Raw genomic sequence first — 13,784 nt, forward strand, 5'->3', positions numbered from 1 at the left:
ACCGACGCTGAGTCTCCTTCCCCACGGAGGGGCCGCTGTGCTGCACTTTTATGTGTAAAACGAAGTGTGCTCATGCACGCTGCCTCTCTGAACGCGTCCTGAAAACTACATGCTTTTCCGGCTTTTACCCAGACCAGACCTCAGGGGCTTAACGAGTATTTACACTTACTCATCAACAGTGACGTTGGACTTGCCTGCACGATAAGTAATTTTGATCCTTGGTGTCTGCAATTTTAATAGTGCTTTAGGAGTTCCGTCATCACCCCCCCCATATACACGTGTTTATACACATGGGCACACATGCCACACACACACAGATGCAGACACCCACACAGCCACACACCTTGCCCTCAGGTGTCTGTAGGTACATATAAACACATTTTAAAGTTTCTTTTTTGAGAAGGTTCTTTCTGACGAGCCTCCGAGCAGTAACATGCCCGGTAGACTCCTGGCCGGCTGCCCGCACCGGCAGGGCTCTGACGCCAGAATACAGTTTGCTCCCCGTCCCTGGTCTGGTGGCTCTGAAGGCCGCTCCTGTCTTGTCTTCACCGTGAGAAGTGAGTTCTGCTCTGGCATCCAGTGCTCAGCAAATATAGTCGGAGACGTGGCCCATTCCCGGCTGGGAGGAGGGTGGCGTGCTGGCCACGAACTGAGTGTTCATCTGACATTGGGAATTTTAAGAGTCTGGGTTTTATGGGACACCTGGGTGGCTCATTCTGGTACACGTTCCGCTCCAGATCAGTTCATGATCTTGGTTCGTGAGTTCAAGCCCCGTGTATGGCTCTGTACTGACAGCTCAGAGCCTGGATCCTGCCTCTAATTCTGTCTCCCTTGCTCTTTGCCCCTCCCCCACTCATGCTCTGACTCTCGTTAGCACAGAATCCTAATCCTTAGTGTGTAACCTTGAGTTACAAGAAAAAATTACATTACAGACTTTCTGCGTGTCTTAGTTCTCCGGTGTCGGACCACCAGCTTCGCCCTACTCTGACTTGATAAAACTGCACGTCACTGGGGCTGACTTTCCATTACCCTCCGAGGGCGTCCCTCTCGATGGCTAGGGTAGCATCTCCGCGATACTTTTAGCCAGTTGGGGTTGCGGCAGCTAACTGTTAATTTCTCCAGAACAGTCAGATCTTTGGTATTTGATGTTGCAGTTCACATAGGATAGAGCCAGAGTGCAACTTCATTGTAAAACAGTGGAAATAATACTGTGAAGTGAACCCTGCAGAGTTTCTGGATTTCCATGATGTCTTGCCTTGAAAACTCCTGTGTGACCAGGATGCTTTTGAAGCCAGACCCCTTGAGCTCAGGGCCCAGGAGGCAGAGAACAGCTGGCCTGGGGACCGCGCAGAGGGGCTGGCGGCCCGCCCGCCACCACGGGAGTCCTGCCTCCACGCGGCCTTCGAGCAGCGGCCCGGCCCCGTCGGGGAGGCCCCTGGGTGCTCTCCGCGGCTCCCGGCCCTGCTCGGCCCAGGATCCGGCAACGCCAGAGCCACCGGGCCCGAGCGCACGTGGGCTTGTCGGTGAAGGAACTGTTGACGTGTGGATAATGGTGACGTTGCCACCAGATACTGACATTGCTAACGAGACGGTCGTGATTGCTTCTTTAACCGTCTGCTCAGACAGACTCCCCCGTCACAGGCCCGCCGGGCTTGTTTCTTGATCCTGGCGCCCGGCCCGAGTGGCTGCTTTGTACAGACCTGCCTGCTCCGGGTGCCTCGCGGCCCCTCTCGCGGTGAGACACTGCGGAGGACACGTTTTCTCCCACGTGTTTCATGACTCAAGTCCTATGTGACACGTGGAAAGCTGGGTTATAAAGCCCTTTTCTAGCAGAAGTGATCTGTACGTTAATGCAGGGACAATCGCATGGCTGGAGCCCAAAACACAGTCTGGCCAAGGTGCAGGCGGCTCTGGGTCTCCAGAAGGGACCAGTCGTAGGGAAATCTTAAATTCCAAACACCGCTATATTGCTCCTCAGAAGGCACGGTCCTTACAACCACAGTGTTTAGCGTCTTTGTTTAATTATTTATTTATTTTTAGTTTTTTAATGTTTAATTTTGAGAGAGAGAGAGCGCATGAGGGGCAGAGAGAGAAGGAGAACAGAATCTGAAGCAGGCTCTAGGCTCTGAGCTGCCAGCACAGAGCCTGACACGGGGCTTGAACTCACGAACATGAGATCATGACCTGAGCCGAAGTTGGATGCTCAACCAACTGAACCACCCAGGTGCCCCTATTTATTTTTATTTTTATAATTTTTTGTTGTTGTTATTCTTTATTTGTTTTTGAGAGACAGCGAGAGACAGCATGAACAGGGGAGAGTCAGAGAGAGAAGGAGACACAGAACCTGAAGACAGGCTCCAGGCTCTGAGCAGTCAGCCTAGAGCCCAACGCAGGGCTCGAACCCCCGAACCGTGAGATCATGACCTGAGCCGAAACCAGACACTTAACCGACTGAGCCCCCCAAGCATCCCGTTTCGTGTCTTTTAAATCAGGGAAATTAGGGGCGCCTGGATGGCTCAGTCGGTTAGGCCTCCGACTTAGGCTCAGGTCAGATCTCGCGTTCGTGGGTTCGAGCCCCGCGTCGGGCTCTGTGCTGGCAGCTAGCTCAGAGCCTGGAGCCTGCTTCCGGTTCTGTGTCTCCTTCTCTCTCTGCCCCTCCCCCTCTCATGCTCTGTCTCCCTCTGTATCAAAAATAAATAAAACATTAAAAAAAAAATCAGGGAAATTATTAAATTAGGGGAACCTGGGTGTCTCAGTGGGTTGAGCGTCCAACTTTGGCTCAGGTCATGATCTCATGGTCTGTGAGTTGGAGCTCCATGTCAGGCTCTCTGCTGACAGCTCAGAGCCTAGGGCCTGCTTCAGATTTTGTTCCCCTCCCCTCCCCCCGCCCCTCCTCCGCTCATGGGCTCTCAAAAATAATTTTTTTTTAAATGCTAAGTCATCATTTAGTAAAGTAGGAGACTTTTTTATTTAAAAAAAATTTTTTTTAATGTTTTATTTATTTTTGATACAGAGAGAGACAGAGCATGAAAGGGGGAGGGGCAGAGAGAGAGAGGGAGACACAGAATCTGAAACAGGCTCCAGGCTCTGAGCTGTCAGCACAGAGCCCGACGCAGGGCTCGAACCCACGAACGTGAGATCTGTCCTGAGCCGAAGTCGGAGGCTTAACCGACTGAGCCCCCGAGGCGCTCCTGTTTTTTATTTGTATACCACATTCGGTTCTCTGCCTTAAGAGGAATGAGGTAGTTATGTGCTTTATTGCCTAAAGCTAAGATTCAGCTTATCTAAACCTAATGGTTTAGGTATTTTTTAATTGGCAGTTTTTTTATTGTTTCTTTGTCTTGCTTTGTTTTTTGATTACTTTATTGTTTAGTTTACATCCAAGTTGGTATATAGTGCAGCAGTGATTTCAGGAGCAGAGTCCTCAGTGCCCCTCCCCCCACCCCTCCCGAGCTCCTTTCTTTGTTCTCTGTATTTATTTAAGAGAGTTTCTTATGTTTAGTCCCCCTCCCTGTTTTTATATTATTTTTGCTTCTCTTCCCATATGTTCATCTGTTTTGTTCCTTAAATTCCACCTATGAGTCAAGTCATATGATATCTTTTTCTGACTAATTTCACTTAGCATAACACACTCCAGTGCCATCCACGTAGTACTCCTCTGTGCATACACCACGCCTTCTTGATCCACTCATCCGTCAGTGGACATTCAGGCTCTTTCCATGATTTGGCTGCTGTCAGTAGCGCTGCTGTGAACATTGGGGTACGTGTGCCGCTTCGAAACAGCACATCTGAGGGCGCCTGGAGGGCTCGGTTGGTTGAGAGGCCGACTTCAGCTCAGGTCATGATCTCGCGGTTTGTGAGTTTGCCCTGTGTCGGGCTCTGTGCTGACACCTCGGAGCCTGGAGCCTGCTATCCCTTAGATAAATACCTAGTAGTGCAATTGCTGAGTTGTAGGGTAGTTCTATTTTTAATTTTTTGAGGAACCTCCACACTGTTTCCAGAGTGGCTACACCTGTTGTTTTTGGTGGTGTTGATTTCAGCCATTTTGACAGGTGTGAGGTGGTATCTCGTGGTTTCGATTTATATTTTCCCTTGTGATGAGTGATGTTGAGCATCTTTTCACGTGTCTGTTAGCTGTCTGTGTCTTTGGAAAAGTGTCTGTTCATATCTTCTGCCCATTTCTTCACTGGATTATTTGTTTCTTGGGTGTTGAGTTTGGTAAGTTCTTTACAGTTTTTGGACGCTGACCCTTTACTGATATGTCGCTTGGCAGATAGCTTTTCCCTTTCTGTCGGTTATCTTTTAGTTTTGCTGATTGTTTCCCTCACCGTGCAGAAGCTTTTTATTTTGATGAGGTCCCAATAGTTCATTTTTGCTTTTGTTTCCCTTTCCTCTGGAGACGTGTTGAGTGAGAAGTTGCTGCGACCCAGGTCAAAGAGATTCTTTTCCTGCTTCCTCCTCGAGGATTTTGATGGCTTCCTGTCTTAGATTTAGGTCTTTCAACCATTTTGAGTTTATTTTTGTGGATGATGTAAGGAAGTGGTCAAGGTTCCTTTTTCTGCCTGTCGCTGTCCAGTTCTCCCATCCCCACTTGCTGAAGAGACTCTTTATTCCATTTGATAGTCTTTCCTGCTTTGTCAGAGATGAGTTGGCCATACGTTTGAGTGTCCATTTCTGGGTTCTCTGTTCTGCTCCATCGATCTGAGGGTCTGTTTCTGTGCCAGCGCCGCACTGTTTTGATGGTGACATCTTTGTGATACAGCTTGAAGTCCCAGCTTTGGTTTTCTTTTTCAGGACTGCTTGGCTATTGGGGGTCTTTTCTGGTTCCATGCAAATTTTAGGATTGTTTGTTCATGCTGGCATTATTTTGATAAGGATTACAGGTATTTTTAAACTATAATCTTGTTAAGACTGAGGCTTGAAGTTAAGGTCATCTTTAGAAGTTGTGATAAAATCACCTCTGGTGTTTGTTTTTGGTGAGTCGGTCTATACCCGTTGTCTGCATGGGGTTCAGGCGGAGGTCTGTGAGTGACCATCACACGGCCGCTCACTGCCTCAGGGCTCCTGCCTGGAAGGAGCTGGGGAAGAAAGTGCCTTTTTCTAAGTCCTATTTAACATTGAAAACCAACTCTAGCCAGCCAGGATGGGGCCAAATCTGTAATTCCCTGTACCGTCTTCTTCCTTGTCGTAGTGAGTCTCACGTCCGTCCTGCTCCTGTGTGAGACTCCCTCGAGCAAGCTGGTGCTGGCGGCCACTCTCCTTCCGGGGTGCAGACGGCACCCGGGACCTGGCCGGGACCTTCTCGGTGCGGGCCTTGGGGGTTGGGCGGGCTGCTGCGGAGAAGCTGTTGGCAGATGACCCGCTGTTCTGGGAGCGAGGTTTGCTCTGTCTTTATTTGCCTGCAGGCCCCCTCGATTGTTCCAGACGCGGGTCCCAGCGGGTCCCAGGCGCCTTGCACAGCTCTGCCTCCCGCACGTGTGGGGGTGGCACGGCCCGCCTGCCAGACAGAGTGAGGGCATCGGCGCTGCTCTGATTAACGCTCCGTGGTGGTGCTCTGGCTGGAGCCGACGGCGCCAGGCGCAGGATGGACCTCCTTCCCAGCTGACCTCGGGGCTGCCGGCCCCGAACTCTCCCTCGCTTCTCCCGGTCATCGGGTTTACTGTGGAGCTCCCCCCGCACCCCGCGTTCTGAAGGCGGAAGTGTGTGGCCCCGGGTCTGCGGAGGCGGCGAGCCTGGAGCCCAGGCGGCCACCAGGCAGAGCGGACTCTTAGGGACACCTGGTAAAAAGTCGGGGTGTCCGCCGACCTCCCTGTTGCAGGTTGTCACGTACGAATCTCAGGACAGGTCTGGAAGAAAAGCAACACCCCCTGGTGAGCTGGAGGCCAGGTCCCCAGGTGTCCGCGGCCGGCGGCTTTCAGGAATGACTGACGGCCGCCTCTGTGACACCGACCTCTGGCACAACAGTGTTATTTGGGGGGTTTTAGTGTAATTAAAATGATTCAGTGTAGAATCTTTTATGGCAAAACCAGACTGCTCTTTATATTATTTTTGAATGGGTTGTCATAGAAACAGAACAAAAAGAAATTGGGGGTTTTTTTTTTTTTTGGTCCAGGTTTCTGCTTACCATACGTCTTCCTAAAACAGTAATTTCATTGAACGAACAAAAACTAAAACAAGAGTCTGAAAGCCCTCATCACGGTCCCCCGCCCCCCGCAGCCCGGCCTTGGCCCCCAGCGAGCGAGGGTCTCCGTTGAGCCTGCGGTGCACACCTAGAGCAGAGCATCTTTCCAGGCACACGAGCAGGAAGGATAACATTTTAACAGATAGTTTTGCATCCCGAGAATCTCACAAACTTAAATCGTCCCGCCTGAATTACCCTCGAGGCGTCGGGTTCTAGATTGAGCCTCCACGGCCTGTTGGTTGTTCGCGCCGAGGGCCCACCGGCCAGCGTGCGCGGGAGGCCTCAAGGCTCTGGCTTCCCCGTGCTGCCAGCGCTCAGGACACGGCAGCGGGCAGCGGGCAGCGCTCCCGTCGGTGGGGACGGGCGCTGCTGCCCACGGGGCCACAGCACGCGCTCCAGCCGCGCCACGGGCTGCCATGCACATCGGTGCGACGGGTGTCCCGGACGGGGCAGCGGAGGAAGGCCAGGGGTGGGAGCCCCAGGAGGACAGATGGGGTGCTGGCCAGACGGCAGAGTCGAATGCTCATCCCTTCTGCCCAGGTCACGGTCCCGGTCCCCTCGGAGAAGAGCGCACTCTCCCGAGAGACGGAGGGAAGAGAGAAGTGTCCCCACTGCCTACCGGATGAGCAACAGCCCGGGCGTCAGCCGGAAGCGGACCCGGTCCAGGTAGGGGTCTGTGAGCTCGTGGAGTGTGTGCTTAGCCCCCGGGAGCACTGGGATGGCGCTTCAGCCGGATTCCCTGGAGCCGGTGCTCCCTGAGCAGGTGGAAGCCATCGCCACTGTGGTGGACGTGAAGGGCACGGTCTCAGATTAATTCCTCCTAACAAAAGACACATGCTTGCTTTGCCCTCAAATTAACCTTTGCATTAAAGGAGCGATCTCAGGAGAAGACGCTGGTTTTGTCCGGAATCCTGAGGACTCTTGTGCTCACTGCGGCTTGAATGAGTCGTACAGACCAAGTGAGGCTGGGCCTGGGCCTGACTCAGGGGCCCCGCAGGGGGTGCGTGTGCATGCGGGCCCTCAGTGCGTCCCTCCATCCTGTGCCCAGAGCAGCTGTGGGGCCGCTGCCGCTGCCACACGTGGGGACAGGTGGCTGATTTCCCGCCGAGCCAGGGATGCCAGGCCCAGGGGACGGTGTGGTCCCCACAGCTGAAGGATCGTGTCTACAGGTTGATTGCTGAGTGCTGCCTTCACTGGCTTCTGGCTTTAAATTTTCTTTTAATAGGCAGTAGTTTTTTTTTTTAAGTTCATTTACTTATCTTGAGGGCAGAGTGGGGGGAGGGGGAGGGAGAGGGAGAGAGAGTCCCAAGCAGGTTCCACACTGTCAGCACAGAGCCTGACATGGGGCTCAAACTCACAAACCGTGAAGTCATGACCTGAGTTGAAACCAAGAGTCAGACACTTAACTGAGCCCCCCAGGTGCCCCGATTTTTTAATAGAGTCTTAAACTTCCTCCTTAAAAACCATACAGTGAGGGTGTTTGGGGGGCTCCGTTGGTTGAGCATCTGACTCTTGATCTCTGCACAGGTCATGATCTCCTGGCTCAGGAGTTCGAGCCCCACGTGGCGCTCTGCGCTGACAGGGAGGAGCCAGCTTGGCATTCTCTCTCTTTCCGTCTCTCTGCTCCTTTCTTTCTCCCTCCATCTCAAAATAAAGTTTATTTTAAAGAACAAACAAGGGGTCCCTGGGGGGCTCAGTCATTTAAGTGTCTGACTTCGGCTCAGGTCATGATCTTACCACTTGTGGGTTCAAGCCCCACATCGGGCTCTGTGCTGACAGCTCAGAACCTGGAGCCTGCCTTGGATTCTGTGTCTCTTTCCCTCCCCCCCCCCAAAAAAAAATGAATAAGTGTGTAAAAAAATTTTAAAAACACGTACAATGAATATCCGTATGCATGCACCTGCCAGCTCAATCCGGTGGGGCCCACATTTTTCCATGTGGCTGCCCCCCCCCACCGTGTACTCTGTGACTTTGGCGAGTCCAGGGCCAACAATGCTGCTGGGGGTTGGACTTGTCTGACTGTGTCCTCATGGCTGGGTCTGTGCTGGATATTTTGGCAAGAACACGACAGGGGGGACATGAAACTTCCTTTGCGTCACACCGAGTGTCTGTCGTCACACAGCTGTCGGTCTGTCCCACTGTCAGTGACGGCTCTGTCTGGCGGCCGGCGGAGGCGGGGCGATGTGACGCGCCGCAGATGTCCATAGCCACTCTCCTCTCGTTGGCCGTGGTGGCCACTGGTGTTGAATTGGTTCTGACAGTGGTGACGGCAAAATGCTGGCTTCGACTCCTCTTTCCTTCTCTAAAGAAGGCACACACCCCCTTTGTTTGGTGTCACTGTGGTCTCTGGGGTTCCATCCTTTGTACCTAATCCACTGCCAGGATTAACCTGACGGACACCATCTCACATTGGGCCCCGTTGGTCTCCAGGCATTTTGTTGCTTTTCGGCACGAGGTCCCGGAGCTTGGCTGGTGCTTTCCCCGCGCCAGCACCGGCCAGCCGTTTGTCCAGGGAACTTGGCTTCTTTTTCTGAGTTCTTGGAGATCAAGATACGCTTGGATTGAATTTTTTTTAGGAGTCCAAATCATGGGACTCTGTGGCCACATGGGATCACCGCGCTCCTCAGCAGGTCGCCCTGCTGTCTGGTATCAGCGAGCAGCCCGTGCTCGGTCAGCTGTGGTTTGCCATTGAACTCCCTGTGCTTAGCGCCACGCCGGGCGGCAGCGTGCTGCTGCTGCAGGCTCTCCTGCACCGAGTGTCACCGGCCCACCGCAGGCTCTGGGTGCCCGTCTTCATTCCTACTGAAAAGAAAAAGGAGAGAAAAACCAATGGAGGACAGAAAACAGAACCTTAGAAAGGACTCGTTAGCTGAAAAGAAAGCAGAAAAGGGGGGGAGGGGCAGGAACCACTGCAAATGGACGACAGGAGGCGGGAGGGCCGTGGAGCCAGCACCTGCGCAGACCAGGGACAGGCCGCGGCCTCAGCCTCCGCGGGGGACAGGCCACTGCTCAGTCGCTCGCAGAGCCCTCCAGCGCGCGAGTCGAGCACACACCGTGGTGGGGCCCGGCTGGCGGAGCACTGGAGTCTCGGCTCAGGGCTGCGAGCCCCTTGACGGGGCAGCAAGTGTAAAATTCCCTGCAGACGCACGTGGACGCTCAGTCGGTTTAGCGTCTGACTTCAGCTCAGGTCATGATCTCATCGCTCGAGAGTTCAGGCCCCACATCGGGCTCTCTCCTGTCAGCGTGGAGCCTGCTTTGGTTCCTATATCCTCCCTGCCCCTCCCCAGCTCGTGCTCTCTCTCTGTCTCAAAAATAAATGTTAGAAAAAAAAACAGAACAGAGAACCCAGAAATGGACCCACAATTATATGGTCATCTCCTCCTCAACAAAGCCGGAAAGAATGTCCAGTGGGTTAAAGACCGTCTCTTCAGCACACGGTGCTGGGAGACCTGGGACAGTGACCTGCACAAGGAAACTGGGCTGCTTGCTTACACCAGACACAAAAATAAACTTATCAAACTCAAGTCCCAAAAAACTGAAAAATCCAGTTTAAAAACGGGCTGAAGACATGAACAAACATCTCCCCAAAGCAGATGTGTGGACGGCCAGGAGACACAGGAAGAGACGGGGGCGCCCCGCGTACGGTGTCATCGGCCCGTCGGCGGGCGAGCGGGTAGAACCGTGGTGTGCACACACGATGGAGTGTTTCTCTTCTGTGAGAACAGAATCCTCCCATCCCCTCGGACGTGCCTCGTGTGGGGTGCACACAAAACAGGTGGGCAAAGGGACCTGTGAGGACGGAGGACAGGCCGGTGGTGACCCGCCAGGCAGGCAGCTGCGCTCCGTGCAGTGTCACACGTGTCCCAGCACCGCGGCCTGGAGCTGGCGTGACCGTGTCAACTGTCCTTCAGCTTTGCTAAGAAGAAGGCGGGGGAAGAACAGGGGAAACAGACTCGGGGCCAAACCAAAAGGATGGTTCTTTGAAAATGATCAAAAATATGATAAATTCTTAGATTGATGAAGTGTGAAGGACTGTATACGATAAAGGAGTGATAAGGAACTATATCCTTTTCTAGTTAATTTGACCAAGGAGACAGGTGACCACTGTGACAGCAAAAGAAATAGAAAATCTAAGTAACTCCGCCAAAGGACTTATTTGTCATTTTAAAACCACAGGACTCCAGGCCCAGATGGCGTTCATCATTAAATCCTAACAAATGTTCGGCGCGCCTGGGTGGCGCAGACGGTCAGGCATCCGACTTCGCTCGGGTCACGATCTCACGGTTCATGGATTCGAGCCCCATAAACATTAAAAAAAATAACAAATGTTCAAGGAAGAAGAGATACCAGTTCTAGCCGGTCTTGAAAGAACTCAGGGAGTATCTCGCTCACCTTGTGAGGCGCCGTGGCCGTGGCTCCTGAAGTGGGGGGGTGGGGTGGACGGGGCAGGTGGAGGTGTGTGTGGCAGGGCCGTGTGTGCGCGGGGACGGGGGCGCGTGTGGCAGGGCCGTGTGTGCGCGGGGACGGGGGCGCGTGTGGTGGGCAGCATCAGTCAGGCCTCTTCTCCCACTGGGGGACCCAGCAAGGCCCCGTCAGGCCTCCACAGGCATCTTGTAGCGGCTGGCGAGCCACCAGACCCGCGGTCGGTGTGGACACAGAGGACCCGGAGCGGCCACTGCAGTCCCGCCCGAGGACGGGGTTGGAGGCGCCCGCTGCCCCGGCAGACTCGCCCGGAGGCCTCCCGGGAGCACCGCCAGCCGCAGCCTCACGACGCCAGGGACACGCAGCAGCCCCGTGAGGAGGGTAGAGGCCCTCCCGCTCCACCTGCCTGCCGGCCGGTCCTCATCACTCACCGTAAACCCCTGCCTGTGAGCTCGGCCTGTCCTCGCCCAGGAGGCCCGCCCACGGGAGAGGGCGGCAGCGTGGCCGTGGGCCCGACGCGGCGCTGCATCAGCGGCGGGAGCCCCAGCTGCCGGACTCGGAAGAGCGACGCCGTGAATGCACTTCTGTGTGTTTTGTCGAGGGGACGGGGATCAGAGCAGGAAGGGGTCCAGGTGACTGGAGGCAGCAAGGAGGGAACTTTCTAGACTGGTGTGTCCCGATGCCGAGAGGAGTCTGTGTGTGGTGTCCGCACCTGTCCAGTCGCTCCCACGACCGCGTGTCTCCGGAGGAAAGGTGCGCCGCGTGTTTTCTGGAAGAAGGGATTCTGTCACTCCTCTGGCACGTGCTCCGGAAGTTTCGCCCACAACATCACGCTGTCATCAGACTGAGCCTGACTCATGGGCAGGGATCACCAGCCACGGAGACTGAGCCAGACTGGGAGCTCGAGCCGCCGTGGATGATGGTCACGTGCTACCCGACAGTTCATTCTCTCTGCTGCTTGCTGAGGTCTGAGCACACGTGCACAGACGTGAACCCCGCCTAGAACTGCGTGCCAGGTGTGTCCAGTGTGACACGGTCATCCTCACTGGCACCCGGTCGCCTGCCCAGGCCCTGACTCACCAGGCCGAGCGTGAGCCCCTGCGCCCCTGCCCTTGTGCGACGACAGCACCGAGGGGGCCGGGCGGGCGGCCACGAGGGCAGGCCGTGGGGCGTCCCCAGGCGGGCAAGGGCCTACGACCGAGAGCACAGGCCTGGGACTCCGTGCAAAGTGATGACACACAGGTTCCCATCATCCGTGAGAGTTCTGTGACCACACACAGACTCTCAAGCACCTTCTCCGCCCGCCAGCCACCTGTCAATCATGTGGGGGGCGGAATTTCCAGATAGCCAGCGACCCCCGTTCTGGAGGAACCAGAGACCGCGAGCAGGGCACTCAGAGCCAGCCTGGGCCGCACGCTGCTCTGACCTCCCATGCGTGGCACGTGCCCTTCTCTGCCACGTGTGCGGGAGCGGGTGTCAGGGCAGGATGAGTGCAGGAAGCGTGGGGGCTAGGAGAGGAAGAGGGATGGGACCGTGCCGAGGGGTAGGGGGGCAGAGAGCGGTACCCGATTTCGTGGGTTCCCCGTTCTTTAGCTAGAGTGTCTCGCGTCTGCGTGACGGGACGAGCAGTGTGAGTGGCACCTGCGTGCAGACAGCACTGGCCTCCAGAGGCGGGTGGGGCAGGCCTCCTCCTCCGGGAGGGCCGTCTTCATTCATTCCCTCCTGGGCGACCTTGGCCACATCTGTCTGCTGAGTCAGTAAGTCGCTCAGCGCTTGTGAAGGGAGTCAGCAGGTGCAGGCACGTGACCCCACTCATCGTCCCGTGGGAAGCGCTCGAACTCCTCCCGAGCCCTCTGTGTCTGAAGCTGCTCTCCTTGCAGAAGCCCCCACGAGAAGAAGAAGAAGAGGCGCTCGCGGTCACGGACCGAGTCCAAGGCCGGCTCGCAGTCGGCGTCCCCGAGCAAGCAGTCCACCCGCCGGCACACGGCGCACTCGGCCAGCATCTCTCCCGTGGAGAGTCGGGGCTCCAGCCTGGAGCGCTCCAGGTAACCCCCCGGGCGTGGGGGTGGGCAGGCCCGTCTGCCCCGCTGGGAAAGCACCTCTTAGCACGAGGCGGCCGCCCTGGAGCCACCCACGACTGCGCCCTTGCTCTCTGCGAGGCCCGCACGGCCGTGGGGCCGGTCTGCCATGACCCGGCCCCGGAGCCCACCTCCTGCCGCGCCACTCACTCCAAGCCACAGTGGCCAGGGTGGAATGGTCACTCCCTGACGGAACAGGCCCGGTGACCTAAGAGCCCATGGCTGATTGTTGCCTGAGTGGCCGGTCGGCAGCACAGGTGGGGGTGTCCTCGTGCCCGTGGCCGGCAGGAGGCGTTTGCAGATCCGCCAGCTGCCGTGCACCCAGAGCCTAGGCAGGGGCCAGGGGCGTCCGGGGGGTGGGCCGTGGCCGCCAGCCTCGTGCCCCGACGGCCCCGGACCGGCCGGCCCTCCCGCCTGCTGCGTGCACCTCACGGGGCGAGCGCGGGGAGACGTCTCCTGAGTCCGAGGCGCTGCGCAGAGTACTTCCCGTGTCTGCAGCGCAAGTCCTAAAAGCAGAGCACGTATTAATGACGTTGACTTTCAAAGACACTAACGACCAACACGGTGAGATGCTTGGGTAGTTTGGAGGCCTCTGACCTTTCTCTGTGTTCACACTAGGGGCGTTTCTCAGGAAAAGGACGGCCAGATCTCCTCAGCGATTGTCTCCTCCGTGCAGAGCAAAATAACTCAGGTAAGGCGGCCGCGGGGTCCCCCCCAACCCTTCCCGGAGGGGCTCGTGTTCGCCCCCACCCGCAGTCCGTCCCCCGGGCCGCACGGGAAGCCTTCGAGACCCCATGTGTCTCCCCGTGCAGGACCTCATGGCCAAAGTGAGGGCGATGCTGGCAGCTTCCAAGAACATGCAGACCAGCGCCTCCTGAGACCTGCGGCCGCGGAGAGCCCGCCTGTGCGCAGACCGCCCTGCCGGCGGTGCCCCCAGGGAGGCCCTGGGCCGGCGGCAGTTTTTGTAAATTAATTTTTGAGGACACTTTCAGTTTAAGATTTTTGACCAGCAGTCTCTTACCTGTATATTTGTAAATAATATCATGTTTCTGTGAAAATGTATTATCAAATAAAATGGGAGGAAAACACCTTTTCTAGCTAGC

General features: G+C 55.9%; 1 protein-coding gene across 1 annotated transcript in view; it reads left to right on the forward strand.

Annotated features, from left to right (window-relative positions):
* The window catches only part of SFSWAP (splicing factor SWAP), a 55,250-nt gene extending 41,466 nt beyond the window's left edge, over positions 1–13,784 (forward strand). The window contains exons 16-19 of the mRNA XM_029921367.1: positions 6,722–6,847; positions 12,484–12,648; positions 13,300–13,372; positions 13,494–13,784. Coding sequence (XP_029777227.1) covers positions 6,722–6,847; positions 12,484–12,648; positions 13,300–13,372; positions 13,494–13,559 — 430 coding nt within the window. The 3' untranslated portion in view covers positions 13,560–13,784. The remainder of the gene's footprint in view (positions 1–6,721; positions 6,848–12,483; positions 12,649–13,299; positions 13,373–13,493) is intronic.

Source organism: Suricata suricatta, chromosome 14 (assembly GCF_006229205.1).
Source record: "Suricata suricatta isolate VVHF042 chromosome 14, meerkat_22Aug2017_6uvM2_HiC, whole genome shotgun sequence".
Taxonomy (NCBI): domain Eukaryota; kingdom Metazoa; phylum Chordata; class Mammalia; order Carnivora; family Herpestidae; genus Suricata; species Suricata suricatta.